Genomic DNA, 27231 nt, shown 5'->3' with positions numbered 1-27231 from the left:
GAGCTCCCGCTGTATAGGCTTATTAATTCCGCGTAGAATTCAATTCCGCGAGCAGAGAACAGAATAGCACCGCAGTGTCTCCATTCGTGCTCGAGGCCGCAAGCTTTCGTGGCTTCAGGGCCCAAACCCCGAGTCTGGCGCTGGACGAAGCCGCACTTCACACTAAAGGCAATAAGTATGAGGAGGGGGGGGAGGGGTTAAAGAAAAAGGGGGAAGCGGAACCGAGCACTCCAGAATAAAAAAAAAACGAAGAAAAGCGGTTCATAAACGCTTCACTCTTGGTTGGCACCGTGTGCTCGTTCTCTGGGCAGCGTTTTCTATATACGTTTTGAAACGTTAAACAGTTCGGTTGAAAAGAACCGCATAGTATTGGTTCTCTGTTGTATCAACAAACGTTTTGACAGCTCAGCAGAATGGCTTGAACGCGGCGTTTCCGAAGTCTGTATCGCCTTGGTCTCTTTTATTTATATATCGAGAGATACAACGAGTAAATCGAAGTTCTCTACTGACCTAAATAACATTTACACGTAAAGGAAATCACAACTGTACAAAAAATTCATCGGACCCACGCTCACGTGAAAGTCGTTGTTCAGCGGAATTTGCTTTGATAGCAAAACAGCCATTTGGGCTAGTTGGTAACAGTTCATATCTTAAAGCAAATAGTGTCGTCGGTTCCTCCCGTTTGTCCTTGTTCCCATAGTGCGCCTATTTGCTTTAAGATTTGCTTTGATAACTGTACATAGGTTTTAGCGTAAGGCTAATCACGGAAATGATTACAAATAATGAATCGACCGAAATGTGCCTTTACGCGCCTCTCAGAAACCGCATTCTTCAATTTTATGCTAGCAGATTATCACACATTTTTGTATATATAGCTAAACGTTCCTTGCTTAGCGGGCGTGTTCTCATTTTGTTCACTTGTAGTCATTCTCAGCACATAGCTGCGTGCCTTGCTGTTTTCATTTTTGACTTCTCCTTAGCCCCCGAGTTCAGCTTTTTCTCTTGCCAACTTATTCCCTCTTGTTCTGGTTATCTATTTGGGCACAATGAGACGTACCCAGTAGCGCATGCCTTGTGCCTGTAATCTGCTCAGCAAGCCGATGCCCATAAAGTGGATGGGAAGGAAATACGCATAGATTGCTTTTTTTATATCGAGTTTTACAGCAAGTAACTGTGTTACGTATCCGATAATTATTCTAGTATGCAAAAGTTTCGAACACAGACGAGGAGTCCATGCCACAAAGCGTTTCGCCCGTAAGAGCTCTTTGTATAATTAAATGGCGTTGCTCAGCATGCGAATCGCCTAGCCCTTGCTTTTACAAACCGCTATGTAGTCTTAAAAAGGAGCAGTGGTATTTACCAACTTTAAGGTAGTAAATGCTTGCCGCAACGTTGAACTACCTATGTGGTAACTGCCAAGTTAGTAACTTTACTACCATGACAATCACTACCGTGTTGTTCGGTTACTAACACCAGTGACCTACAATTACCCAAAAGTAGGTTTACACCTATTTCGTTTATGTGTGCCGGTGGTATTTCGATATCCAGTAGAACGCACAAGCAGAAATAAAAAAAGTGAAACGGTACAGTTGCTTGTTTTTATGGTGTTTAAAAATCCAAAAGAACTCAGGCTACGAAAGTTGCCGTAGTACAACCAGCAAAAGGCACTTTTAGCTGAGCGTTTGCGATCCGCTCCGGTCAGACCTGCGTATGCTAGCGATTTGCACACAAACGTGTAGAAGGAACTGTCACGCGCGTGCGCAGAGCGATCGTGCGAGCAGCGGAACGCCGAACGCGTCTCTCGCTCCGCTTATGAAGTCAACTGACGGGAGCGTGCAGGTGCGTCCACTCGGTTTCACCGTCGTTTTGCAGCCAAGCTGACCGCGTCTCGGCAAGACGCGCTCGTCAAAAACGCGAAATCTATTCAGCTCCCTGCTTTCTCTCGGCTATCTACATCTGCACGGGGCTGAGCGTAGGCGACGCTCAGATAAAAGCATCAATTGTCTTGTTGCACTAACACCTGGTAAATGAACTAGACGTGGTTTTGCTCGAGGTTATATGTTCAATATCCAGGCATGGAAGGATTATCAAAAGTGTGAGGATTGATTGTTAACAAAATGATCTTCAGGATAGTCATGTGCATAGGAAGCTATGTGATCAGTTATATTCTGCGGTAAGTGATGACCGTAAAGCAAAGAGAGAGGGAGATCGAGGACAGCGCCCTGGAGGGTGCGCAAGATAACTTCCGAAATGAAGTAGAATCGTCTCCTTTTAATGTTTTTCCGTAAAAGTGTAAATATTATTTGCTACGAGAAATTATCAATTGTACGTAGAAAGAAACTAGAAAGTTTTAATAAATTTTATTTATTAACGTATATTGCTGTCTAATCACACCCAGACTTTTGTCCCAGTGTTAGTGTTAATGCAAGAAACACTAGTCTTAATATACAAAGCACCACACGATAAATCGGCTTGAACACCTTACACAACATGATCGTATCCGAGATCAGTATGTCATATTGTTATTACTGTGCTGTGGTCACAATGCGTAAATTGGGGTTTAAATGTAATGGCTACTTGTATTGTGCGCAATTTCAAATTTATAAGTCAAACTTGAAAAGATCCACCGAGGTATTTTTTTTATGTACAAAAGACCTACGGTAATTACTCGTCCTTCTTGGAGGCAGAAAAGGATCGGCAATTTTTTACAGCTAAATGTCATTTGCTAAGTCTTCTAATCGATGCAAAGGCTTAACGGCTGCAAGCGCATAAGTGCCAATCATATCCGTTGCATCAATTTTTCACCAGCCTGGGAAGTGAACCCAGAAAGTTATACTTAAATTACATTTCTTGCTTTCAGAGGAACTATGATACCAATGGCTGTGCGACGGCAATGCAAATCGCGAAGCCGCGGACTACCAAAGCGTGTAGCTTCCCGATCAATAAAACGATAGGCGCCCGTCGACAGCAAACGGCCACTTAAAAGATGCGACGTGCCATTAAGCTAATTTATTCCCGAGTTTAAATATACGGAGTGCAATCGTATTTTCCTAATTTTATTATTACCGAAGTTGTATGTCAGCGCTTTGCACGTACGACAATTGTTGAGGCCTATTAACTGCCGGTAAGGGTTATTTCGCTCGTTATCCTGACTAGCCAGCACAAGCTTGGGCTTTAAGTATTTACCTCTCTAACCTCCGACGTACTGCAAAGGCCAATCGATGAGCATCGGCTGTATATTTGAAACCGTAGATATCCGCCACACGCGCTTTCAGAACCTCGCTTTGTCGGCATTTGTAATTTTTATGATCTCACGTCTACCGATTTCCCTGATGAGCTAACGGTGCATCCCACTGGTCAAACAGAAGTAAGCCCACCAAGAAGCACTCCATACGGGGTCGTTCAGCGCAAGGTACATTTTGAGAGACCCATTGAGAACACAGCGCAAAGTACTGAAGAACTAAAGGAAAGCAAATGTAAACGCGCGGTCCAGTTTTCTACTAAGGTAACATTAACATTCCCATACGAAGCGTATCAAATAATCCAAGCGCGAGCAGACAGCGATTTATGCTGATTTACGCTCAACATGCATTTCGAAAGAACAGTACGCAAAAATCAAATTGAACGGGCAGGGGGAGCGGGGGCGATGGAATTAGCGTCCTTAAACTGCACAGTGATCTTATCACGAGGAATCTGGAGTGAAGGAATCTTGAATAATTTTGCCACCTGTGTTTATGTTGAAATGTCGACCCGCCGCGGTGCTCTGGTGGTTATGGTGCTTGACCGCTGACCCGAAGGTCGCAATCATCGTGGTTTTGGGACGTAAAACCAAAACAATTATTATTATTCTTTTGAAATATAATGAAAGAATACGTAGCATGAAATACACAACCTAATGAAACCAACAGATAATGAATCTATGGAAGGTATAGGGGACATTCTTTGTAGGATATTTAGCTGTAGCATAATAACTATGACATAAATGAAAATGAATTAAAGTGGATGAAAAATCAACTCACCGCAGGTAGGGACCGAGCCTACAACCTGTAACTGAAATGGCAGAGCATCGGACGCGTTATCCGAAGGTTGCAGGTTCGTTCCCTACCTGCGGCAAGTTGATTTTTCATTCACTTTAATTCCTTTCCACTTATGCCATAATTACTATACTACCGTTAAAAAAACTTCCAAATAATGTTCCCTATACCTTCCGTAGATTCATTATCAGTTGGTTTCATTAGGTTGTGTCTAACAAAGAAAAGGAGCCTCCGTCAATCAATCCCCCCCCCCCCCCCCCGTTTCGTTCGTAGCATGAGAGGAGACACACAGTTGTTAGCGGAGGAATCATCTGCCTTCTACCGTGCTAAATTTTTTGCGCTACAGTTAAAATCAGTTCATCTGTAGGTCTTTAATGTGCATGCGCTCAATTAAAAGTACACAAGCTTCCTTGCATTCCCCCATGGAAATCTTCCTCCCCCCCCCCCCCCCCTCATCCGCTTCCTCGCGAGTGCATCCACTTCCTCAGAAACAGCAGCAAGTAAAAGCCATCGCGTCAGAGCTGCGGGTAAATAGTAAGCAGACTCGACAAGGTTTGTCAATGGTTCCTCGCAACTTGCGCTATGAGTACTGTACAAAATTTGTAACGTCAGCTCGCAAAGTCACCACAAACGCTATACTTTACTGAGACGATCTATCACGCTGGAAGATTGTAGGGATAGATGCGTCGACTGTAACTGAATGCTGACCACTGTTCCTCCCTGGATCCAGATTCGTGGGACTGAAGCGCTCGAAGCCAGAGGTGAATTTATGGGCGTGCCTTGGAGGCAGTGTCGAGGACGGGCCACGGTTCGTCGCACTCGTCAAGGAAAGGCGCACGCGGGTGACGTTCGTGCGTAACTCGGCCGAGTGGCTTCGCCGCAACGACTTTCAAGGGCTGCTCATCTACTGGAAGTACCCGAGCCACGAGCACCGTGTCAACTTCACCGTGCTGCTGGCCGATCTGCGCAACTCCTACACGCGCGACGGCCTGCTCGTGTCGGTGGTGCTGCCCATGAACACGCGGCTGCGGCGTGACTCGTACTACGTACAGTCTGTCTACGAGAACCTGGATGTGGTGCTGGTGGACGGGCACCGGTCTGTCGACCCGCGCCGCTTTCCGCTGGCAACGTGCGCAACGCCCGTACGCACCCTGCTTCGCACGTGGCACCAAGGCCAGTACGGCCTAATGCGCGTGCTCGACGACCTGACGCTCGAGACAGACGACTTCCGCAAAACAGTTCTGAGTGTCTCCTTCGCAGGCGTCTCGTTTACCTTGCGCCACAGGAGCCTGCACCGCGTGGGCGCCGCGGCCGCGGGGCCCGGTGCGCCTGGCGCACGCACCAACGAGACCGGTCTGCTGAGCTACGTCGAGGTGCAGGAGAGGCTCCGCAATGAGGGCTGGAAGCGTTCCTACCACCACTACGGCCACTGCCCGTTCGCCAGGAAAGAACTGCAATGGGTCGCGTACGAGGACGAGGAAAGTATGGCCGACAAGGCCGTCCTGACCTCCGTATGCACGGGTCTGGCCGTCTGGGATGCCGACATGGACGACTTCGCGGGGATCCTGGGTAAGCCGTGTCCCCTGCTGCGCAAGGTCCACGATGTCGTGCACGCCAGCGCGTCTCAGCACAAGAGCCCCGGCCCGCCGAGGTCATACCGAAAATTCTTCTAAGGCGCTTGCAGCAGAACTCATGCGATTTCTCATCAGCTTGTGCCTACAGTTGAGACGATTATGCGAGGATGCGTATAAAAGATTGTCGGCAAAGCGGCATTTCGCCGTTGTTTATTCTTCTTATTGTACAAACATGCGGCTTAGGCGCGAAAGTTCGTAGAATTTAAAACTGCATTTAACGTTGCTGTAACGTTCCTTGATATGTTGGCATACTTTTCTTTGAGACTTCGTGTCAATAAAGTCTGTCACTTACGCTTGTAAAGAGGCAAGATTAAGTGAATTTGCCAGCTGTCAGGTGAATGCTAAAAAAGGCAACCATGCCTTAATGATACAGTATACTCCCTTTCTCTTGTGCAAGCATGAAAAGTTACCAGTAGGCTTTGTATTCACTTAGTACATTTTTCTGCGCCTTCGAATTATAAAATAACAGGAGATTGAAAATTAACATTTGACGGGTGTCTTCAAGTATTTTTCAGTTCTGGATATTTACTGGCTGTTAGAAAGAACGTAAGCAGACAGGTTTCATTTCGGCTGGTTACGCCGCCCGGACGTACGGCATAACATTCTACGGCGCCAGTGAAAATGCTCGGCACGCACCTGACGTTGTTATGGCGCTGAACGTACAGCTCGTGGAAGCGCTGGCGGCTCCTCTTCGCGGAAGTTTGACAGGCGTCGGCCATCTTGAGCATGATGCTGCGCTTCACCTCGGCTGCGATGTAGGCAGGAATTACACTGAGCAGCAGCTGTTCCTGTGGGAGAAAGCAAAGAACCCTTCGGGTGGCCGCATCGTCTTTGACACTATTGTCACATCGTTGTGACGGTGAGGAATGCATCAGTCAAACCGGTAATATTGAACGCTTTACTGGGCGAACCTGTGCCGAGAAGAGGAAGCGCTCACAGTACAATGACAGCGGCGAGCACGGTCGTCGGTCGTCGACAATCTACTCTGTGGGTAAACACGTCAGCATTTATGTATATATGAGGCGTCGTACAGTCGAGCACGATATGAAGGCTATCGCGAGAGCGTCGACCGGCCTAGCATCCCAGGGGCCTAGCGGCACGTTTCGGAACGGTGAAAATCAAGATTAAGCATTCTTCTCGCCCTCGTTGGCTGTTCCATGCTACAACAATCGCCCCCAAGACGAACTCTACAAGTCTCTTTCTTTTAAGCTTTCCAATCGTTGCGATCAAGTGTATTCTTCGTTGGCTCTTATCTCCGCGCACGATAACAAAATCACTGGGAAAAATCTCGTAAAGCTGGTGCTTAACACTGCTTCGTTTCAATGGCTTGCTAAGTTGAACAAAATATACCGCGTTGTCATAAAAAAATGAAAATGCGCCTTCCTCACACGGGAGTGATCGCAGCTTAAGGAACAGCAAAAAGTGAGTGAAGCTTGCCTGATACCTCCCTCTTCTCGGAAGAGGATTCTGGGCCATGGCGCTGTAGTAGTTCTTGGGCGACACTAAAGCAATAACCTTCAAATCGCGCTCGACTGTACATTCCAGCGTTATCGTTGATAGTAGCGTAATAACCTAAGTTCGAGAACAAACTGAACCACTCGCGTCATGCGCACAATCTGATAAGAAGATTCGGAGACACTCGCGAAGGTTCGAACACGTTCAGGAGTGACCTGCGCCTAGCGATAACGCAAGTAAATCTTTTAGGCAGTGTGACGCATTCACAGTAAAAAAAAAGGAAATCTACGCATGTCACTATCGTTATCCACAGTGAGCAGCACCTTGGAAGGCGCACAGTTTGCGCTTAATGCACTCATCGCTTATTGTTATGCGACCCGACCCTTAGCGTCGCTTACTTGCCGTTAAAGCAAGGAGGGGGGAAGGCGTTATGGAGGACGAAACCAAATTGGACAAATCAGACACTACATCAAGACCAGAACCTTCATTATGCACATAAAATTAATAATAAAAATAATAATATCTGGGGTTTAACGTCCCAAAACCACCATATGATTATGAGAGACGCCGTAGTGGAGGGCTCCGGAAATTTAGACCACCTGGGGTTCTTTAACGTGCACTTAAATCTAAGCACACGGGCCTCAAACATTTTCGCCTCCATCGAAAATGCAGCCGCCGCGGCCGGGATTTGATCCCGCGACCTCCGGGTCAGCAGTCGAGCGCCGTAGCCACTAGACCACCGTGGCGGGGCCTATGCACATAAAACCGGCATACCACAAGTTAGGGAACATTTTGATACCAAATACTTCAGCTCCTTCGGAACTTCTGCGTCTCTCTGTCATATTTTCCCTGCGCCGTTATCTCTACAGCACTAAGGTTTGGACTCTAGAAAATAAAGCCATCTTTATAACCACAGTATGAAGTAGATCAAACGTTGGAGAAATGGAAGCAGGAATAGCGAGAACAGAAATTCGAAGGACAGCCTTCCTTTATACGCACGGCACACATGCGCGCTCATATATTCTCATTCGCAATCGTGCAAAGCACCACAATGCCGAACGCCAGTCTCTTTGTCTGCGTGCGCAAGAGCAGCTGACGCTGGGGACAAAGGCTGAAAAACACTCGGCTACTGCTGCGCTGCTGGTCGAAATTTTTTCGCAGAAAGGCGAATCCTCTCAAGACGAACTCGCAGATGGTTGTGAGCTTTACGCTTCTGCAACTATAAAAGCGGCAGTTGGAGATTTTGAACACAAATCCGCCATTTCTTAGATATATGAGTCGGGGTGGAATCCTTTTCGACAGTGCCCCACAATGGGTCATATTACAAAAGAGCGAAAGAAATAAAGAATAAAGTAATATGACGGGCCTTTAACCTGCAAAGAAGAGACTGGTAGTCGAGAAGAGCCACCGTTAACCCCTTGGTTATTTTTTGTAGAAACCTTATTTCATTCGTGTTCGTCCAAGTTTTTTACCTTGCACCTTGAACACAAATTTCGTAGCAAACCGGAGGCTTCCTCTGGTTAACCTCCCTGCCTTTCCTTTCTCTCTCTTCTCTCTCTCTCTCGCTTCTTTTAACTGTCACGGTGACTCGAAATACATATGCTGGGACAGCGGCACGGCTGTTGCGCTCGCGTGGCTGTCATTACGCTTTGCATGACAGTGTATACGATTTAAACAAACATGATAGTCTTCACTTAAAATACTTAAAATGCTTTTAGATGAAAGAATATTGGTAACGGCGTTCGAAATTATCTTTACACGGATGGGAAACTAACTGAGAAGATTAAGTCGGATCCATCTTATGCATTCATAGATGACAAAATACAAAGCGTTGAAGCATAATTTTTGCGTTCTTTTTCAAGAGTACAGTGCTACTCATTTCGACTGAACTGATATAACACGAAAGCGTAGGAAGCCACCAGAACGATTCCGTGAATCAACTTATCTATAATAGATGTATATGTAATTGTGAACCGTGGCAGCATGATACCATAGGTAGTTGAGAAAAATACCATTTGAAAATGGTTTTGCTTTCGATCGATTACTGTTATTTCGCTGATCTTATAAAAGGCACATATGTATAATAACCCAAAAGGAAACAAACATAGGGAATTCAAAAGCACCAAAAAACATCGCTCCGCAATGCACGGCTAAATTTTTATGGTAGTCTGGAACAACAACGTTAATATTCTTTTTAATATTAGTGACTAAGGAGGCATACGCCTCGTTGTTTAGATTCCGATGCTTAGTGCGTACCAGCGGGGTGTCTTCCTTGAACTGCCGGCGAAAATCTATGAAGGAGAACTGTAAAAACAGCTGTTCAAGTTGTTGTTTTTTTAAGATTCACCAGCACACACACGAGTAAATTTTGGTCCTAAATTTAAACACACGTGAGCGGCCTGTCCCCTTGCAGCTGAAGTCCATGCCCCGCCAAAGAGAGATAAGCTCGCTGACGTTCTGTTCTATCTGTTCGCAGATGTATCGTATCATCTAAACACTCCGCGGTTCAGGTTTTGTCAGGCAGTATATGAAGACAATTCTGTAGAAACTCCACTGTGGTTGTCTAATTATGTGTAATTATTGCGCCTCTTGCTCATGTTTGTCGCTTTCTAGGCTGCTGCTGTTCTGTTTTGTTGTTTCTTGATAAAACGACGCGACGTATGCGTGGAGATGGGCAAGCGGCAGTACGCTTGTGCATACTCCACTGTGCCTCTTTCTGTTACCATTTCTGACGTAGTGGGTAGTCCCGCTGCCCCACAGCGTTCCCATGCCACCGCTCTTCAGTCCTGAGCGGCTCTCTCCCATCAGACGTGTGATCGCTGCACTGTGAGCACACCTCTCCTATCCAGCGCATCACTCCGCAGATTGAGCGAATCTCGCCGTTACGTGAGTAGACGTGCTTGTTACATAGACACCACCATCGCCGATACAGATTGTTCAGATATCTTCAACTTCTGCAAGCGTGGGTGGTTATCCCAGTAGGTAAGGCACTTGGCTTCCGAGCGGGAGGCCTTAGGATCGAAACTCGCCAGTGGCAACGCTTTCCTTTCTTCGTGTCCTATTTTCCTTATTAATGCGCAAAAATCCTTAGGCGACTCACCCAGGAAATCCGTCTGTCTGTCTGTCCGTAACACGATGCGTTCCATAAATAAAGTGAAACATTACGAGCACGTGGCACGATGCTTACGCATACCTAGACAAACCCGATGAAGTTTCCGAAGAATTTTTCTTTGTGGAGCACATCGTGTTGCGCGTCACGGACAGACAAACGGGCTTCCTGAGTCAGTCACGTGAGAATGCTTACACATTAAAAATACAAAAAACTAAAGACATGTACAGACTTTGTCCAAAATTGGGATTATACATTGAAATCAGTCAGGCACCATCCACCTGGCACATTATCGAAATAATTTTTATATCGGTTCGTTATTCCAACAGTTACAAGAAATTGAACAGTGCTGATAACATGCCGCTAAGAGGCGAGCTTCAGTGCAAACGATTTTGACTCTGCGAGTTCGTATGCGCCCTGCCTTCTCCAATGTACCGGAGCCGGCAGTCCACGTCACGTTAATACGAAGAGTTCCACCTCCTTTGTTTCTTTCTCTCTTCGTATTTTTTTTCGTGACGCATTTCCTCATTGCGCATTCAACATTGGCCGATTAATCGAATTCACATGCTTCCCATGGTGCTTCTAGCTGCGCTTGTTACAGCGTAGGAGATTCGTGCATGCATCACTCGAAGCGCGGCTCTCGAGAGAAGCAGCACGCATTGTCTTTTATTCGAAATCACCGACACCGACACAAGACTGACAAACGGTCAGCCGTGAAAGCGACGACTACATAAAGCGAAAAAAAAATGTATCGGGTGAGAACTCCTGCGCACCTCGTGAATATGATACCAATTGAAACAACAGTGCACGCCTCTGAAGCGTCATCGCCATATTACCGACAGTCTCAGTGCTACCGTCCAGTACAGGCAGCGAATAATGTTTTGGCTGTCCTACCATCGCCAGCACCGAGAAGGTCGGCCCATGCAACACGGCCCCTGCAAGGGAGTCATTACGATGAATACTTTAAATAAGTGTCATAAGCATGGGTAAAGCGGTTACATATGAGTGTCCATGTTCCTAAGGAATCATGCATAAAACTTTTAATGCGCTAACTCGTGGCTACATTCGCAACGTCCTAAAGACACAAACGGTTATTTTTGTTCTGATCGCGCTATAGTAAGCGTTATCTTTACTGCATAATGTATGCAAGAAGTCGCAAGTTCCATAACCGGCAAAGTTGACACCATTGTGGTCGGGTGTAAATTACAGCTTCATTGCTTGGACGTCCAAGTAAAAAAAACGCCATAGAAGTATCAGTTATCTTGATGCCTCTGTTACAACGGTAGCTCCGACAGTACGGGCGTTACAAGCAAATAAGGTAAATACCACGAAACAAACGCTGAACAAAAGACCAAACAAACGGCAGTACTGCTCTCTTAGCCACTTGCAGACCGAAATATAGACCATTTTATGGCGTACATACTACTAAACAGCTGAGTTTATATAACGAGCATGAGCTTATGTCATATTTCAGAATTGCACAACCTAATTTTGCTTGTAAACTGACGTGGTTGCGGGCTTGCAAGGTTTGCTTCTTCTACGTACGTAAACGCTAAACAGAAAAGCACGCTTTACAGGCAACTACATGTAATTATGAATCCTAGAAAAATCAGTCAAATGTGAAATAATATTTTTCTTGCGATAGCAATTATACAGACACTCTCGGCTGGTTTTTGCCAGTCATGTCCCGTATGTGTGCGTGCATGTATGTATGTATGTATGTATGTATGTATGTATGTATGTATGTATGTATGTATGTATGTATGTATGTATGTATGTATGTATGTATGTATGTATGTATTTATGTAACAGGCACAAAGAAAAATAATTCAGAAAATTTTTTCCGAGTCGCGGATGCGAACGGGCGACCCTTCGCTCCGCAGCGCGCGGCGTTAACTAGGCCACGAAGAGCACGTCTTTCAGCATAGTAACGTCGAGCTATTTATACCCACCATTTACCGCCGAGCTCGGAAGCGCTTCAGCGTGTTGTCTTGATCACCAGCGGGATGGCGCGAAGGGCGCGCTTTAAAGCAACGTTACTAGAACAAACTCAGTTTAAAAGCTCCGCCGGAGAGGCGGTCCGCGTGGCGGTCGTGAGAACTATGGCGCTGCAGTCACGTCTAGCTCCCGCGGCTGGCGCTTGTGATCGGCGCCGCCGATGTACGAGCGCACGTGGGTTACAGCGTCGTCTGCGCGTTGTTAGCTCGTCATTTTTGCGACTGTTCTTGACCAGGCTTAGCGTCTTGTACGAAGTGATGTACGAAGCGTAACGAGGCCGAACAAATTCACAGTGCGGTATGCCGACTTGCTTTGCGCCGGGCTGCAAGAGCGGCTACCGCAACGACGACTCCGCTTCACGACACTTCTTCGGACCTGCAAAAGACCCTACGCCATTCAAGCTTTGCATGGCAAAGATAGAAAGCTTACTGCGAAATGCAAGGTCTGTGACGTTCATTTTGAGAGTGACACCATTGTAAAGCACTATCGTCGTGTCGTTGCGGGACAAGCAGTTTTTATCCCACGTGGAAAGTGGGAACTCGCGCCAGGTGCCGTGCCGCGCTTGTTCCCAGGACTTCCACCCCACATTTCAAAGCCAAAATGTTCGGGGTTTAGGCGCAAATCCCCCCCCCCCCAAAAAAAAAAAACAAAAAAAAACGCACGGCGTCCCGCGAAAGCCCAGTGCTCAACTTGGAGGAGCCGCCAGAAATAGAACAGCAAAACGAAAGGCAGGCGATTGCATATATACGCTACCGAGAATGAGAGTTGCATCACACTGACATTCGATCAGTTGTCAGCTGTCGCTATGCCTTCACAGCAGTGGATTTTCGAGAGATTTTACGACGAGGTATTGAACAAGATGTGTGGAATATTTTACACTCGCCGGCTCGGGGATGGGCTGCTCAGCGCAAAACTTTGACACGGTACACATAGAAAAGAGGAAGACCAGCGCTGGTCCTCGTCTTTTCTATGCGTACCGTGTCAAATTTTTTGTGCTGAGCAGTTTAATAATGGAATACCAACTAGCCCAATCCCACACTTTGCTTCGGGAAGGGATACTTACTTGTGCAAAAGATAATTGTAGTTGACGAGCAGTTTAACTGCGTAGTGAACGGCTACAGCACGAAACGCAAACGGCTGTCGTACAGTGTAAAGTGCTGCGGGCATGGAACATCTGCTCGGTGAAGTTGAAGACTGACGACTCTTCTAGCGACAGAGTACGCGCGAATAACTGCTCGGTGCTCACATCACGGCCGATCTGTCCGAATTAATTAAGGTACCGTAGAAGGATGCGACGTAGAAAGATGAGACACCAAAAATACAACTATCCGCTGAAAAAATTGCTCAGAGAAGACATCTATTCGATGTAATCGCACACTGAGATTTCATTTACCGAGTTCTCGTAAAATTTTCTGATTTTGGGTCAGTATCCCTTTAACCGTCGCGAAAACGTGTCTTGTAAACATTGCAAAGCGTTGGTAATGTTTTTCGAGAAAGTTTTTTTTCAATAAACTGTAGAAACATGAGTACTGTTTTTCTAGAACGTTTTTGTATCTCGAGCTTTGTGCACTATAAAGGCTTTTACAAATGTGTTGGGTTGTTCTTGGTCTAGATAAGATGGCAGCGGCTAAAATTGTAGTGATAGTTATAAAAATTACTCTGAAAACCCTCATTCGCTTAGAAATACCTATGCTTGGAAGTTAAGTGCAATGTAGACAGCTCAAATATTGTCAAAGGGTCGTGACGTCGACGAAGGCAGCAGTCAGCAGGTACGAGATGAAACTCTTTATTTGACCGAACTTGTGACCGGGAAATTGAAAGTCAAACTACAGCAATACACTGATAGCGGCGAACAGAGCGTCGACCGTCGATCAACTGACAAGCAGTCAAGCGCGTCGGCTTTTATACAGGCGCTATCGAACTTTCCAGCGATATCGCTGGTGGCGGCGTTATCTCTCGACAAAGCTGGAACATTCGCGTGCAGCGCGCAATCTTACGAAAACGATCTATTACAATCGCGAAGCTTCTCGAACACTGCTTCGTGGACAGCGTTGATAAGCGTCCTTGCTGGTCAAACCCGAATACATCAAAATAAAACAAGTGGGCGTGGCAATATAGACCGAACATCGATTCTTAGCCAATCAATGAACAACGCACGCGGGCCAATGCATACAGACGACCTTATGCATATGCTCCAAAGCATCCACCTAACTAGTACAATAAGAAAGTTGTCGCGCAGTTTCCGCGAGCAACTGCGCGGCGCACCGCAGCGTTATGCCGTGGCAGCAGACGACGCGCCGATAGTGGCGCAAGACGGAACTGCAGCGCCGCTAGTTCTCGCGACCGCCGTTCGGACCACCCTCCTCCGCTGGCGGAGATACGGAGCTTTGAAACTGAGTTTGTTCTAGTAACGTTGCTTTAAAGGTCGTCGCCCCGCTCGTTGCGATGCGCGCGCGCCTGCTACCTCTATAGAGCTGTACTTTGCCCTACAAGGCGTGCTCGCCCGCGCGCGCGTGCTTATCTCGTGATGAGGGCGGTTTGTACGTCTTGTGTTTTCACCGCAAAGTTGAAGTTACAGAGCGCACGAAGGGCACTTCGCTCGCTGCTGCGGCCGCGTTTGCGAAAGGAGGGAGCTGCTCAAACACAAAAAAGTAACAATTGTGACAGTTGTTAGTTCGCGCTGCTCTTGTGCGTGAGTTCATTTCGTGCGTCCTTCTTTGTGTTTGAGCAGCGCGCTTTAACGTGTAGAGCTGTGACAGTTAATAGTTCGCGCTCGTTTTGTGCGTGTTCTTTTCATGCGTCCGTTGTGCTTGAGCAGCACGCTGGAAGTTGGGAGCTGCTTGCCGTTCTTCGCGTTACATTCCAATTTGTTGCTATCGCATTCATTGCTTCGCCGTTGCGGCGAAACTGGCTTTTTATTACCGTGGTAATTATGGGACACTCCAAACGATAGTTCAACATCGACATCTCCGTACTGTTCCGTATAAAATACAAATTCAATATTATTATATCGCGCTCCACAAGCCGTATGCTGTGAGTGTTGAGGTAATTTTGTCAGGCAACTCCTGGGCTCGCAGCCTGACAAGTTTGCTTCCTCTACGTACTTATCAGCTTAACAGACAAAGCACGCTTTACAGGCAAGTACGAGTTAAAGTATAGAGGCCTAGAAAAATCTGTGAAATGAAGCTTTTTATTACCACAGCAACTATGGGAAACTCCAAATGAATTTTCACCATTGGCAACACCGTGCTGTACCATATAAAGTACAAATTACGTAAGATTATACGGCGGACGACAAGTCCTACGCTGTGAGTGCCAATGCAATTTCGCTCATTGCATCACTTGTTCATTGCATTGTGCTCATTGCATCACAAATGCAAGAAGGTAACAAAACCTTTAAAAAGACTCCTAGGAAGACTCATCGTAAGTATTGCTATGCATGCGGTCACAGTGGTTTGCGCACGTTTGTAAACTTCCCTCAACAGTCCTGTAAGTGTTCGCTAGAGACCGGTAGCGCAGACGTTGTGCCTGAGGGAGAAGGCAGGCGCCCTAAAAAGACACAAACAAACAAACAAACAAACAAACAGACAGACAAACGGCAAATCAAGTGCAATTCTGCTACTCGTACTCCCATGGAAACCTATAAAAAGTAACACGCATTCTTACGCGCGTGCTGTTCTGACGTAATTGCACGGAGGCTGACCCTTGAAGTGACCGTTAGCCGCCAGCTACCTCCAGAAAATTTGGATAATCCCCTTTTATACTTAGTTGCACAGCAAATCAACTTGGAAAGTTTTGATTTTTGTCAGTGGGAAATCTATGCAAGTCTTGCCATATGGATTAGATGTCAGATCGTTTGAGACGTCGCATAGAGTTCTCCGTTTTATAAGCAATTGACTTTGCTGTACTTTCACTCCTAATTTTTGCGTTGTAGCGGCACATAGCAACATAAGAGTGTATAAAAGCGTACCGGTCTCGCTGATGTTAAGTATCAGAGGGTTTTAAGCTAGTTTTGCTCCCGCACTGCTCCCAATTATGCACAGAACCTCTAACACTCTCAGCGAGGAGGTAATAAAGTTACCCCTCCATGTAATTGTGCGCTCGGCTCCGCACTTGGAGAATCGGAAGCCGTGAATAAGTGAATTTTCTTGCGATTGTGTGAGACTGCTCCCCCTTTCACTGAGTGCATAGCGACACACACACACGCACAAACACACACACACACGCGCACACACACACACAAACACACACACACACGCGCACAAACACACACAAACACACACACACGCGCACAAACACACACACACACACACACACACACACACACACACACACACACACACACACACACACACACACACACACACACACACACACACACACACACACACACACACACACACACACACACACAGTGTCTGAATGCCATATTCGGCAAGTTGTTTCTTTGACTTACATTTTCACCTTACAACAACGCGATTTCACCGAAGAAATGCGCTTGCATACATATTTATTGGCACTCCAAGTGAGTCGAATCACGCTTCTGAACTTGATACACGCAATCGTCAGCGATTTACGCCGTTTGTGTCAACATTGAGCCGGAGTCGATCTCATTTAGCAGGAGTTTGGCTTATCTGTCTGCAGCCGGCGGGTTCGTGAACTTACTACCAGCGGACCTCAACTAAAGGCGCGCAGGTCTTCCCACAAAGGGCTGCATTGTCTGCTGCATTCACTATATGGTTGATGGCAAAAAATACAACAGACGATGACGAATGCAAAAACGGATGGCTAGACAAACCAAAGCGAAAAGCATCATTGCTGAGCACTCCTTCGTTCATTCGAGACACTTTGCAGGAGAAAGGTAGGTATGTGTTTTCCGTCTCACCACACCTGGGACTTGATGTGAAAAAGGAAATCGTGGCCGACACTGGAATTTGAACTTCTGCCTCCGAGCACAGTAGCCAAACGCTCTAACTCGCTTAGGCTCGTCGAGTACTTACGTGAAACCAAACGTTCGGTATGCCGTGAGCTCGTGTCTATCGGTCGAAGTAGAAATAACAGCATCGGCGGCACGCGATCATTGTCACCGCATTCTTCTTGCTGTTCTCGCACACATGCTCGCGTCTTCGACGCACTGTTCACCTAAGAGAAACGCGTTCCACTACGTAACGCTTTGCGTAATCCCGAAATATGCTAGGTGGCCAGCTACCACCTAAATGATCCACATTGCACCGATTCACAGAGTCATGCGATCTGTTGGAATGCCTAAAATTTTTCAAAATATCTTTTTTTTTCTGTCATTTCCCTGCATGTGTTTTTTTTTTACCACAGCTCGTTCAGATCAAGCAAAATCTTGTTAGACTTTAGACTTTAACGGTAAAAAAAAATAAATTCTACGGTTTTATACGCCAAAACCACGATATGATTATCAGGATATGTCCAGCCAGTACAGCTGCTCTTGTCCTGCCTAATGAGATAAAGGTCCAGGAAAAAGTCACGGAAAGAGCGCTCAGTTGTCGAAGCATTATGGCTAAAATGTGAAGCAAATACAAGTATTTGTCAGGAACAATAAGACGAAATGGACTTGATGCATATGAAGCGGGTGCCTGTGACTCTGACGATTTGTGCATCTAGTGCTATGAAGGACGATAACCGCTCATCGCAGTTAAAGAGAAAACTAGCAGAATGATTAGGCGCGACGTTCTCCGCTTCGAAGTCGCACGCGGAACCACGAAATGGGTGCACAATTCACCCCGCGTCTCTGAGTGACAGTAGGCGGAGTGGAGTCGCAGCAAGGTTATTTCATCGAAACTCGGAGAGCCCGACAGCAAGCCCCAAGAGTCGGCAACGAGGAGAACTCGTTCAGCAAACACCAGAGGACGGAAAAGTTGAGCTTGAGAACACACAGCGGCGAGTAACGGAGTTGCCGCAATAGATGCCACGAAGCAAGCGCGAAAGAAGGAGCGCGCACCGGCGACGAGGTATTCGCGCGAGAACAGTCTGCAGAGTAAACGGCGGAGCCGGTCAAACAAGCCACAAAATAGGCCGGAAGCAGCGCACTCGGTGCCTCGGCGTTTTCTCGTCGCCCGTTTGCCGAGCGCCACGCCAGGCTCGGCTTGGCGCCTTGGTGAAAGAGTCGGCGCTATGCGAGCTTGTGCGCCTCGTGGAGAGGCGACGGCTGTGTGTGTCGAACAAAAGGACCAGAATCGAAACAAGTCGGTAAGAAGACAAGTGTCGGATAAACAAAAAATATCCCACCTCCTCTCTATCGTCAATTAAGTAGCTATAGATAATTTGCAATTCTTAACGCGCTAAAACAAAAGATCCTGTTATATTGCCACGTGTATACGGGGGTATTCAAAGAGCATCAAGGACAAAGTATAAGTCGATAGTGGTGATATTGACAACAATCAGTGGTGACACTGACGGCAGCCGACCTCTTATTTGTCGGCCGACCCCTTTTACACAGCTAGCAGATAGGGCCTACTGTTGTTTTCGCTCATTGTAAAAGTATAGGATATGGGGCGGTGTTGTTTATAATTGCAACTCAGTTTCGATGGGCATAAAGAAGGAAGGTGCCAAGGATCAAGCTTATCGTTATTATCTTTATTGCCTCAAAATAAGCAAAACTGTCACGTCGAGGTCATCGCAGTTAAACAAAAAGGATGATTTGGTATGCGCAGAATGTACGAGAATTACCTACGAATTTTTTAAAGCACCATACCAGCTATTATGCTGAAAATAAGTGCTAAAAAACGTGCCGCTCAGGAAAGCCTAAGACGTGTAACAAGTTAAAAAAAATCTTCATAATATGAAAGAACAACCACGTATAAGAATAAAGCTAATAAAGCTGTCTTTAAAACACTTACAGTAACCTAGAGATACTGTAATTACTAATGCGTTACTAACAAGCTCAAACACGCTCATAACCGATAGGGAGAAAATACTGTTTCATCAACGAAAAACCATGCCTCCATCTGATCCTTCAGCAAATATGAAAGCACGAATGCCAGTCACTCACGTAGTGATTGACCGAATGAACGGATGAATGAAAGAATGCAGGTTACCAGCTGGAATAGTAAATTAACATTCACGTCATTCAACATGCAAATCAGCATGTTTCGATCATGTGGCCGCTTGCGACGAAAACCCGCAGCGGCAGCCTAATGGCTATTGCGTTATGCTGCTGTGTGTAAGGTGACGTGTTCGATTCTGGCGACTGCGTTTCGATGAGGGCGAAATACGAAAACGCTGGTTTACGTAGGAGCAAATAAAAAAAATTATGGTAGCACTAGTGGTGCCAAGACTGAAGAAAGAACGTAGCTGGGCGGCCTTCCTTGTTTCTCATAATTTTCCTATTTCTTTCTTCTTCTTCTTGCTTTATTTCTCCCTCTGTTTCTTGTATCTCTTTTTTGTATCTGTTTCTTTGTATTTCTTTCTATCTCTCTTTATCTACTTCTCGCTATGTCTATATTTCTTTCGCTTTCTTCCCTTTCTTTCTCTCTCTCTCTCTATTGATCACTATCTCTTCCTTTCTATCTCTTTCTCTCCCTGTCTGTGTTTTTCTATTTTTTAATCTTTTTATGTCCTCATCCCTTTGTTTCTCTCTATTTTTCTCTTCCTCTTTCTTTCTTTCTCTCTTTTTCATGCGTTCGTTTTCGTTTGACACTCGCACCTGCTGTACACGGAGTGGGGCTTGCCCAATTCCTGTGGCGCATACCCACCGGAGGAGTTCTGCTCGGCAGATCAGCTTCACTGTAAAGAGAATTGAGAGAGCGAGTGCCGGTTGATGAAGCGAGCGCGTGTCGGTTCCTGATGATGATAGTTTTTTTTTTTTTTTTTACGACGGAGTACAAGTTAGTGACAGCTTAAACGTCCTCGCTGTTAACTAAATATCTGCTCCACTAACGTGAAACCTGGGGAGGTTGCCACTTGCCATTCGCCACTTGCTTTACCGTGACGGGCTAAGACAGTAGACTCGGGCAGCCCGAGCGCGCAAGGTGCTTCGCACCTAAAAAGAAACTCAAGGGATCCAAATTAATCCGTCGACCCTCACTACGACGTGCCTCGGGATCAGATAGTCTTGCTGGCAGACTCGTAAAAGCCGGCCTTTTATTGTACAGTTTTCGTTAGGCCAGTTCGCGTCACCAGAAAAGTCAAGCAGCTCCTAGCATAGCCTTAAAAAAATCTTCGTTTGGAGCGGAATCGAACCCAGGCCGCCTGCGTAGCAGGCAGGTTTTCTACCGCAGAGCCACGCCAGTGCTTTAAAGGGGTCATGAAGCACCCCTTGGGCTGACTGAAAAAACACATCCTGCGGAAAGCTGACACGGCTATGAACTGCTCTGCCAAATATTACAGTCGTGCGCGCCGCGTAATGGCCACAAGCGGAGCGCGAAGTTGCCGTTTCCCCAGGCACCCTCTTTTCAAACAGAGGCCGGTTCTCACTCTCGTCGGTGGGCGGGGCGTCTGTCCGCTGTACGTAGCAAGAGACATAGCATGCTTATTGGCCGATAGCCGACGTAAATCGAGAGCGGCGTTCGGATCAGATGCGCTTCTTGCTGCGGGGTGCCACCACTTGCCGGCGCCGCACTCCTCAGTACACGGTAGCCGCACTCGCGCAAGCGAATCACAGCGGGAGAGCGATCGCGTTTCATGACGCGCGCTGGCGTAATTTCTTTCCCCCATGCCATCCCTCCCTGTCTAGCTTCCAGTGCGCTCGCCGGCACGAGAAAAGAGAGAAAGCGCTGGGAGCGTGCGCCAAACCCCCGTAACTCCGCTGATTCTTGACGGATTCGAGAAATTTTTGCGGCAATCGATTCGGGAGGCAGTACACTCCGATACTGAGGCCATTAGATCATTACTTGGAAAAGTGGTTCATGACCCCTTGAAGTGCGAGGTGGGAAAGAGAACTGAGGACGAGGAGGAGTGATGTGAGGGTGAGAAGGAAGGAAAGGAGTAGGTGTGAGGGACGGGAACAGGTATGCGTGACAGAAAGCGGGTATGTGTCAAGCAGCTCATGTCATGCATAGGATAGAATAGCAAAGGGGTGGGAAAGGGAAGTCAGGCTGAGGAGTGAGGTAAGAAAGAGGAGGAATAAAGAAAGACGGTGCCACAGAAAGCGGGTATGCGCCACAGAAAGAAAGATGGACAGATTAAAGAAATATAAAAAGATGAACAAGTCAATCTGCGTTTGCCCGGTGGTGCCGCTTGCTTGCCAATCCAAGTTAAGCCTACATTTTCTAAGGAAGGCCGGTCAGCTCCGCTTTTCCTTGTGGCTTGGCAGCGCTATTACGACGCTGTCTAATTCTTTTTTATTATTTTTCCTCACGACACAAGCGCACCTTTGAAGTATCGTACATCACATATCGCTACCAGTAACATCACCGATACCATAAAGCAGTCTGTTATGAAGCAGTTGATCAAATTAAACAACTCCCTTAAAACGAAAGAAGTGCCTTCAGAAACAGTTATGTTGCTTCGATGTAACGCACCAACGACTTCAAGCCCCACTTCACGAAAGTCTCTGGAAATTAATTTGGCCCCAAGGTTTTTTTTTCTTTTCACGATATTGCGCTGCTAAACCTAAGCTCCGATAAGCAAGTACAAAAACAGTGAGGCTTTAGATCGGCCAGAAATCCCCGGGGGTTTCGAATGGGTCACAGTCACGCTCCGATTCCAGTTTCTGTCTATTCTATATTCTCTTGCAGTCGGGGTTTTGCTGCTCAAAATAAAGAAAATCCTGGCAGTTTGTCACTTCAGAAGATGGACGACACTGTTCTGGGAAAAAAAAAAAAGAGCGTCGCGTCTTGCCTTAAGGTTTGGGTTAGTCGGAGTCAGGGCACGCGACTCTTCCGATAAACAAGCGCCTGGAAGGCACGCTATAAATGTTGCAAACAGTGTCTCACAATTTCGAAAATCCTGTTCTTGGTAGCGATAAAAGAAGGGCGACGAGGAACGCCACCCGACAGGCGATGGTGCAACAAAAAAAAAAAAAACATAGAATGGCGAGGAATGAAGCAGAAAGCCATCAACGAGATGACCTCGGTGCTTCGGCAATACGAGTCCGCCATATGGTCAGCATTGGCTCACGGGACGAAGAAGAGCGCGAATATATCGCATAACAGCTATAGCACAATGTGCCACGCCAGCGCCTCGACTTTTTCGTTCTTAGCTTTTTTTTTCTTTCCGACGGAACAGGCCAGGTGGAAAACATATCACCATCGCACAGGGGTTTTTCGAAATGCGTGACCTGCATCCGACGCCGCCGCCGTCGCGCTAGCCGCAAAAGTCAATATAAGGACAAAGGATAGAGAGAGATTGGTAGCGGGAATTCGTGATAGCAGCCAAGAGAAAGGCGGAGAGCAGCTATCTTTTCAGCCGCGGCTGGGCCTCCGAAGGAAATATTATGCAGCGCTATGGCCGTGCATAGGTTACCGTTTTATTTTCGCCATATCTGCAGCAGAATTTTAGGGGCGCCTTTCCTCGCCCGCGTGCTATTCCTTGAACTTTACAGCCGCACTCGCGAGGACTTTTCCGCCGTGGTCGTCATCATTTACTATAGGCATAACGCAGTGCACATATGATATGCCAGACGCTTTCGTCTTTATATCTGGTGTCGCTAAAGCCTGTTTGCATGCACGCACACGGTTTTACTCGGCGTATAAGCCTATCGCCAAGGGCCCCCGGTGATTCGCCGTATCGCTCAAACAATCAGCGGCTCAAGTAACCCACATCAAAATCATCCACCACCAAAACAGGCCTCTTGACCTTGCGGTGGTGCATGGAGACTCAAGCGTTTCGCGGCCATAACGGCCATTCAGTAAAACGAAACTGTATTGCTGATCCCCAAGATCATGGCCGACATATGTCGTCTTCACAAAGATGGTCAGCTGTTGCGCACACAGGTCGATGCCAGTCGCGATCCACCGGTGAAGTGATGCTCAAGGGACACTAAATGGAAACACTAAGTTAATTTTCTCTGATAAAGGACTCTTTCAAAACTACATATCTGTCAACTTCCACGCGGTAAATCTTACGACCTCCATATTGTATTTATTACCACTTATCGTGTACTGTTATAGTACACAATTTTTGCGTGCGTAACGATAACGGCCATTGAGACAAAACAACAGGTAGTTATGTGAACCCGACGCCTAATACGCATTGGACTTAATCAGGTAGCTCTCATACCGCACGGAAAAATCTTGACTGAATAAAAGTTTTCATGTAATACGTTGTCGGCGGCTAGTAAACAGTCGGTGTTTCCAGATTACAGTCGATTTCACAACGGGATTTAACAAGTAAAACATTTGCAGGCACCGTCACACTTCGCTTTCATTTTTCTAGCTTGCCTATATGATCTTCAAAGAAATCAGGTCATGCATGGTAGTTCGCATCCATACACGCTCCAGAACATGCAAAACCTCCACATCTATACACGTATACATGTTATTGTCCGGAAAACACGTTATATATTTGGCGACTGCAGAGCCTCTTGGATTGCCCTCGTTTGCAGATGTATAACTTAGTTACGCTAAACAGGCATTTTTGGCCTCCAGCCGCAAAGTGGTTCTCTGTGCTTTTAAGAGCCTTCATTAACACGCAGCGGTAAATTATTGACCGTTTACAAGCGTTTTCAGTGATGTCTATGAGCTATGTTGCTTTGACTAAGAGAGAGAAGAAATGATAGAGAAGGAAAGGCAGGGAGGTTAACCAGTAAAATAATATCTGGGGTTTAACGTCCCAAAACCACGATATGATTATGAGAGACGCCGTAGTGGAGGGCTCCGGAAATTTCGACCACCTGGGGTTCTTTAACGTGCACCTAAATCTAAGTACACGGGCCTCAGACATTTTCGCCTCCATCGAAAATGCAGCCGCCGCGGCCGGGATTCGATCCCGCGACCTTCGGGTCAGCAGTCGAGCGCCATAACCACTAGACCACCGTGGCGGGGCGGAGGTTAACCAGTATAGGACAACCGGTTTGCTACCCTACACATGGGGACAGGGTGGGGGAGATTAAAGATGGAGAGGAAAGAGAGAGGAGAGAAAGATAGAAAGATAGCACATGACACTACACACACAGAATCAGTCGGTCACTCTTGCGTGGTACGCGACATTTCTGTCACAGCCGCTTGTCCAAGTTCGTCTCTCTTAAAAACCTCAGCAGTGCCTTCGTCGCCTTCAGCTGTGATGTCTTCTGTTGACGGCATGCAAGAACTGTTTCTACAGACATTTTTCCACTGTCAGGGCGCGCTAGAACGGACGCCAGTGACTGTCTCTGAACATTATATGCCGGACAGTCGCACAGGACGTGGTGTAGCGTCTCCTCGCAACGACAGGCTAAGCATATACAGGCAAGGATACAAGGTCACGTTCAGCCTGCGATAGTCGCATGGCGACTGCGCGGGCCTCTAAGCCAAAGATAGGACATTACGCACGCCTATCGCTGGTAGCTGCTGCCATCCAAACATGACTTGAGCAGCTGACAGGCGCACGTAGCGTCAGTCTCACGGGGACGTGGCGTAAGCTGCAAAAGTAGCAAGCTCTTAGACTAGATTAATTTATGGCGTGGATTCTACGGGCCCGTTAAGCGGTTCGGCGGCTGCAATCACTGACATTAACCAGATGAAACACGCAGCACGAAGGTCACGTCGGGAGATTACTTTCCACGCACGAACCAAAGCGCACCTCTTGACCTTTGCTTATACGTGCAACCAAGTAGAGCCTTACAATGAGAAAAATAACTTCAGGTGACCTTGTACAATTAAGTAATATACAAATCATTTCAAATTAAGGTAAGTTTCGATGCTGAAGCTTATACAAGAGTGCGCAGTTGGTGTATAGTTAAAGCGTCAGTGTGAGGAAAAAAAAAACAAAAAAAAAACATGCGTACTATGCAAAGGTTGTTGAAACTTGGAACTCTTTTTTTGTTTCTTTTTCTCACGAGAGCGCATCCCCCCGTAATAAGGCGTTATTGTAGAACCGAATAGCAGTCCTTAATGTAGGACACAAAATCTTTCTCTCATCACGCTTCAAACGAAAACACAGCGGAAAAGTTCGATTCGTGATACAAAGTTACATGGACCCTTTTTACCATCATGTATTCTCTCTACCTTAAAGCAAAAAGTGCACGATCAACCAAGCTGGTGCGACGTCATTATTTACGGGTGCAGGATATGCTCGTATTGTCAGCGTCATATTTGAGATGGCGGCCAAATAGTGCATCATGGGGGCCAACTCCTGTTCTTGTGAGTGTTTTGCGCAGGACAGGGTAAATTGGACATCATTGGAGCATGTTTTTAACCTGCAGTGGACATCAAATATGCTGCTGATGATGCAGACGCTGGCGTATCGAAAGTGTGCAAACTGAGAACATACACATATCTTTCGCTTGCCACTGCGTTACCGTCAGCACCTTGATAATAACTCAATACCACTCCAATCAGTGAATCCCGGCTGTCCTTTTCTGCATAAGTGTTTCCGCAACTTCGTTTAAGAGCTTGACTTTACAAAAGCATGAAACGTGCGAAGCGTGTGAGGGAGATCGTAGAATGTCTAGGCCCATTAGCAAAGCTTCACCACCCCAAACAGAGATTTACTGAATGCGGCCGAACTTGGACTTCCGTTTAGATGACGTCAATACAAACCTGACGAGAAGAATCTACTCTTAAGAACTGCAGAAAAACGAAAAACAATTGGGCATCAACTTGCAAACAAAATAAGCGAGGGACTTTCGCCTGAGAGGAGGCACACTATGCTCACCACTGGTATTACAACGTAAAGCCATAACGACTGTTGCCAATAGTGTACTTTCAGCTCAGAATGATTATCGTACATAGCTACATTGTTTGAATTATGACAAAAAAAAAAATACAGGACCGACATCTGCAAGCAGCGCAAAATTTTGAACGATCAGAAAAAAGTATACAGATTTCAGTTGTCCGGTAATATTTTAGACGATTTTTGCCATCTAGTAACTTAATTTAGTTGGTCTATGCTACAAAGTGACTGTTATAGTTGAGTGCCCTGTTTCTTTTTTTTTGCTTTCTTTCTTCATCTTCGTTCTCGCACAACCCGCAGTCAGTGAATCGTTGCTCTTCTTATCTGCATAAGTGTTTCCCCATTTTACTCCACGGTGGGAAGAAAGAGAATATATGCATGCAATAAACTGCACTATTACATGCAAGAATATATTTTGTCACTCATGCGCAAGTGTTCGTTAACTACACGAAGCAGAGCTGCTTGTTGCACAGCGCGCTCGCGACGTTTATGTCGTTCCACTTGTATGTGCCCATTTTTTTCCACGTTCGATACGCGCAACCGCTTAGAAGTTGGCTCTTGATGTTCACACAAGTAATGGCAGGTCGTTGATCTTGTATTCTTGTTCCCTTTGATTATTTACCTACGCTGGCGGTGCAGTTTCAAGCTTAACGGTTGTTTCGGAAAATCGGGCAGGAAAAAGCGGATGCTAAAAAAAAAAAAAAATCATGCCCTGTACACGACCACGGCGGCGTTCTTTTGGTTCAGTGAATGATGAGGGCCAACGCTGTACGGCGCCGGTAAAATTGTTAACGCCGGGCCTACAGGTATGGAAGCTGATTAGCAGTCGGGGCACGAAACCAACATATGTGGCGCTGTGCTGGCGTCAGGGTAAGTGCAGCCAGTGGCGCGCGTATCTAATTGATTGCCCCGTCGTCGCTGTGGTGCCGAGGCCGCGGCGCTCAGAGGTATAAGAAAGGAAGGCGCAAGGAGCTGCAGCCTCGTAGACGCTGGCCCGAGGAGCTTTCCCGCTAATTAACGCCGTTGAATCGGCGACTAGGTTCCTGCGATAGGGCCTCTGATCCCACGCTGTGCTCAGTAAGTGCAGGTGATGCTCGCTTGGCGTACCTACACCCTTTTTTTTTTCTTCCTTCCTTCCTTACCTGTCCTGTCCCGATTTCTCTCCTTTTCAGTTCGGTGTCTCTGAGCGCCTCCCTTTTCTCCTAGCGTGTGCCCCATT

The 27231-nt window shown here is 46.6% G+C and overlaps 1 protein-coding gene across 1 annotated transcript in view; it reads right to left on the bottom strand.

Moving 5' to 3' along the window:
• LOC119372661 (adenylate cyclase type 2) overlaps nucleotides 1-27231 on the bottom strand; it is a 597485-nt gene that overhangs the window by 204273 nt on the left and 365981 nt on the right. The window contains exon 5 of the mRNA XM_037643118.2: nucleotides 6305-6456. Within this exon, the coding sequence (XP_037499046.1) occupies nucleotides 6305-6456 (152 nt within the window). The remainder of the gene's footprint in view (nucleotides 1-6304; nucleotides 6457-27231) is intronic.

This window comes from Rhipicephalus sanguineus, chromosome 1 (genome assembly GCF_013339695.2).
Source record: "Rhipicephalus sanguineus isolate Rsan-2018 chromosome 1, BIME_Rsan_1.4, whole genome shotgun sequence".
NCBI classification, from domain to species: Eukaryota; Metazoa; Arthropoda; class Arachnida; order Ixodida; family Ixodidae; genus Rhipicephalus; species Rhipicephalus sanguineus.
This window is presented reverse-complemented; position numbering and strand designations above follow the sequence as displayed.